Source organism: Pygoscelis adeliae, unplaced genomic scaffold, assembly GCF_000699105.1.
Source record: "Pygoscelis adeliae isolate BGI_AS28 unplaced genomic scaffold, ASM69910v1 Scaffold262, whole genome shotgun sequence".
Taxonomy (NCBI): Eukaryota; Metazoa; Chordata; class Aves; order Sphenisciformes; family Spheniscidae; genus Pygoscelis; species Pygoscelis adeliae.
Window position 1 is genome coordinate 618,497 of NW_008824184.1, and position 3,530 is coordinate 622,026.

Genomic DNA, 3,530 nt, shown 5'->3' on the forward strand with positions numbered 1-3,530 from the left:
GGGGTGGGCGGTGGAGGGGGGGGGGGCTGTATGAAACCTGTGCAAAGCACTGTCTATGGACAACAAGTTTGGCAAAACAGTCACAGTTCAGTTCTTTTTTCAAATTTATTTAAACAACACGTGGTCACTCCTGTGGAGTGTGACTTCCAGAGCTGCTGCCACGCTTCATCTTTTTGGTGCTTCTCTCCTCTCTGTCCTTACTAAGAAACCAGCACCTTCAATTCACAAGTGACTTTTTCTGGAGAAATACTTCCTCTTGATGTGTGATGGCATGCAGCGATCTCAAATCCCAACCCAATTAGCGGTGAGATATAACTCAAGCAATGTAGTTATCAATTTGTCAGTTCACCTAATTGCAACATTAAAAACAGTTCACTGAGCAGTGAGAAAAATCAGGCAGGGGCAATCTTCACATTTTTGCAATATATAAAAATACGTAAGATTTACATCAAAGACATTTAAGCTTATAAACACTCCATGATTGATGAGGTTCATTTGGTGCAAAACCACACTGGTTTAATGCACCTAGCTATAAAAGTTAGCATAATTCTGACTTTCTTGTCTTGTATCAATGTGTATTAGAGCTATAACAATACAAGAAATATTTCACTTCTCATTTCTTTATTTTCTAAAGTAAATAAAAACATGAAAGATGTATAATTTCGCAAATGAGCCCGGATACCATTTATATTTATATTCAAATGGAGGATATGCCAATCGTACTTTCTTTAACAGTTCAGAATTTTAGAAAGTTTAAAAAAAGCACCACAATTTGAAAGGTGCAGAAACTGCCGTTTAGAAAGGTAATTTTTGATTGGATTTTGTCTTGTGGAGAGACAGAAAAACATGTGAAATGGTACAAATGCTTAATTCCTCACCATCATCAACTAGGAATTAATATACCTTAAAGAAAAAGGAAAAATGTTTTCAAAGATTTCACATTACTGAAACATTAAGGCAATTTCTCCACTATCCAATTTGGTTTATCATGACAGGATGTGTATCTTCCCGATGTACAGCGATTTACTCTAAAATTACATAAATTTAAGAACTATTCTGTTCATATACCAAGTTATAGTTTGCTTTCATAAATGTGCTTAAAAATATTTTAGATAAGAATAGTAATTTGTAATTTTTATTTGACTTAAAAAGCATTCTAGTATCACTATTACAGTGAAGAATATTTACCAGTACCTTTTTATTCTGTCTCCTTAAATAATATGTACAAAGTCACTTACTGTCAAATAAGTGAAGAAAACTTGAACATTCAGACTGTCTTAACCTCACCTGAAAAAGGCTGGCTGGCACTTGTTTCTTGGCTAAATGTGTTTGTACATGATCTACAGCTTGTTTTGAGAAAGGCTTTTGAAAAAGAAAAATAAAGATTTCAAACAGTTGGAAATGTAAGAAGTTTCATTTAAGGTCTACAGCACTGTTGTTCTTTGAACCATATGAAAAATACACATACTTCAGAATGAATGCAGTACAGCTTCCTCCAAGTATATTATTGTGAAACATGCAGAATGATACAGTAAAACAATTATTCTAAAGCAGCAAGGCAGGTCAGGGGAAGATGAGGAGGAGGAAGGTGAAGGTAAAAGGGCTAGATGATGCTCCTTTAACAAATTCATGAAAAATCCCACATACAGGACAGCTCCAGATACAGCAGTTGACACGGACTTTTCACCACTACAGAGCCAATAACGCACGCTTAACAAAACATTGCTTCAACCCTTCACCCGAAGAACCATACCACTGGGGTAAAACACACTGCAAGTTCTTCTTTAAAGTAAGAGCAAATGAAACTGTTAAATACGGATCAATGGGCCAAAACTTCAGCTGGAGGAAACGTGTGTTTTCATTGACTTTAACAAAGCTGCATCTGTCACAGCGCAGCCCCATGCCTTTAACTTACCATACGGCAGCTAAAAAGTGTATTGTCTCTAGTATGAAAAACTGCTTTATGACCAAATAATAATAACAAAAAAATCTGTGTGTGATCAGTTTTAGACAAAATCTCAAACTCTGAGCTTTCAGAGATACCAAAGTTCAACACCCAAACTGTCCCACGGAGCCCCTGGCAGCTCACGTTTCTTTGAGTTTTTGGAGGCAGGGTTGTTGCTGGGTTGGCGGAGGTTGGTTAATGTATGTATATGTGTGCATGTATATATACACACACGAACTGCACTCACCATATTTTAAAATAGAGATTTAGTTTGAAGAAATATAAAACAGATAAATCTCCAAATATTTCCTTTGCGTACCACCAAGTTTAGTAAAAACTGGCACACACCACCAATCTTTACATCTCATTACTGGGCGGGGGGGAGCATGCTGAATTCAGCCAAACCCAGTCCCACGGACTTCAAATGGAAATCCACAGCACTACAAGTATTTGTAGTAACAATTCCTTCAGCAATAGTCTTAATTGTTCTCTGAATGAAATAGCAGTTATTTTGAATTATCACTGCTGTCAAGCTACTCAAGTAAGGCAAAGAAAGAGCAGCGTGAAATTTGGGTGATACACACATGGGAACAGGACAGGAGCTCCTTCATTATGTACATGTCATAAATCTGCCGACTTCGGGTCAGACGCTCATCCTCAGAATCCAGTTTCTCGTATTCTTTTATCTGCAATACAAGAGAGAAGGATCCATTAGATGAGCACATTTCTAATGATTTTTCACTCATTTGGTAAAAACAAGACTTTGGCTGAAGTTTTATTTTACTTTATTATTTTCTTAATTAAGACTTAAAGAAAAAAACAGCTGCAATACAACAGTTACAGCTGATCTTAGATTTCCCTCCTATCTTAGAATTTTTATGCAAGGAAACTGATTTGCTTAAAATTGCTACAAAGCTTTCTTTTCTAAAATTTGTAAAGGACTGAGCTGAAGCAGCATGTTTGCCATCTACCATTTGCCAGAGCATGAATCTGTGCAGGGGAAGCCAGAGGCTAACTGCGTGAGAGGACTGGACCGTGCAAGGAGAGCGAGACGAGCAAACACGCACAGCAACATTTCTGAAGGTTTCCTTCCCCTCCGCTCAGCTCACAGATGGAGAGCGCTGACCTCGCTCCTCTAACACTCAAGAGCGTTGACCCCTTTCTCAGATTATTTCACTTGATGCTCTGCACTATCCACAGCACACCAAAACATGCCCTTTTCCAAGCTCCCGGCGCTAGCAGAAGAGTTGTAATATATTATCCAGGCAGCACAACCATCGCCTAGTGACAGCCCTCGGCTGCCAGCGCAGCGCCCATGCATCCTGCTCGAGGGCGATTACAGCACGCTAAGTACAGATGTCCAGGAAAGAATATAAAGCACATTTCAAAATGCTCACGTAGTTCAGCTACATGTTGAATTTGAATCCTCAAGGTGGCTAGAAAGACAGTTTCACAAAATATATCAAGTTTCTTCAGGTGTGATACAGGAGGTCTGTGTGTTCCAAGTGAAGCAGCACCGATCCCATATGGTTAGTTTACAGAACAAAACCAGAAAATCAGTTCCAGGAAAAAAAAAAACCACACC

At 38.5% G+C, this 3,530-nt stretch overlaps 1 protein-coding gene across 1 annotated transcript in view; it reads right to left on the reverse strand.

Annotated features, from left to right (window-relative positions):
- ADRBK2 (adrenergic, beta, receptor kinase 2) overlaps positions 1-3,530 on the reverse strand; it is an 87,181-nt gene that overhangs the window by 28,100 nt on the left and 55,551 nt on the right. Inside the window, exons 5-6 of the mRNA XM_009334426.1 lie at positions 2,530-2,631; positions 1,288-1,362 (exon numbers count right to left, since the gene is read on the reverse strand). Of these exons, the coding sequence (XP_009332701.1) occupies positions 1,288-1,362; positions 2,530-2,631 (177 nt within the window). The remainder of the gene's footprint in view (positions 1-1,287; positions 1,363-2,529; positions 2,632-3,530) is intronic.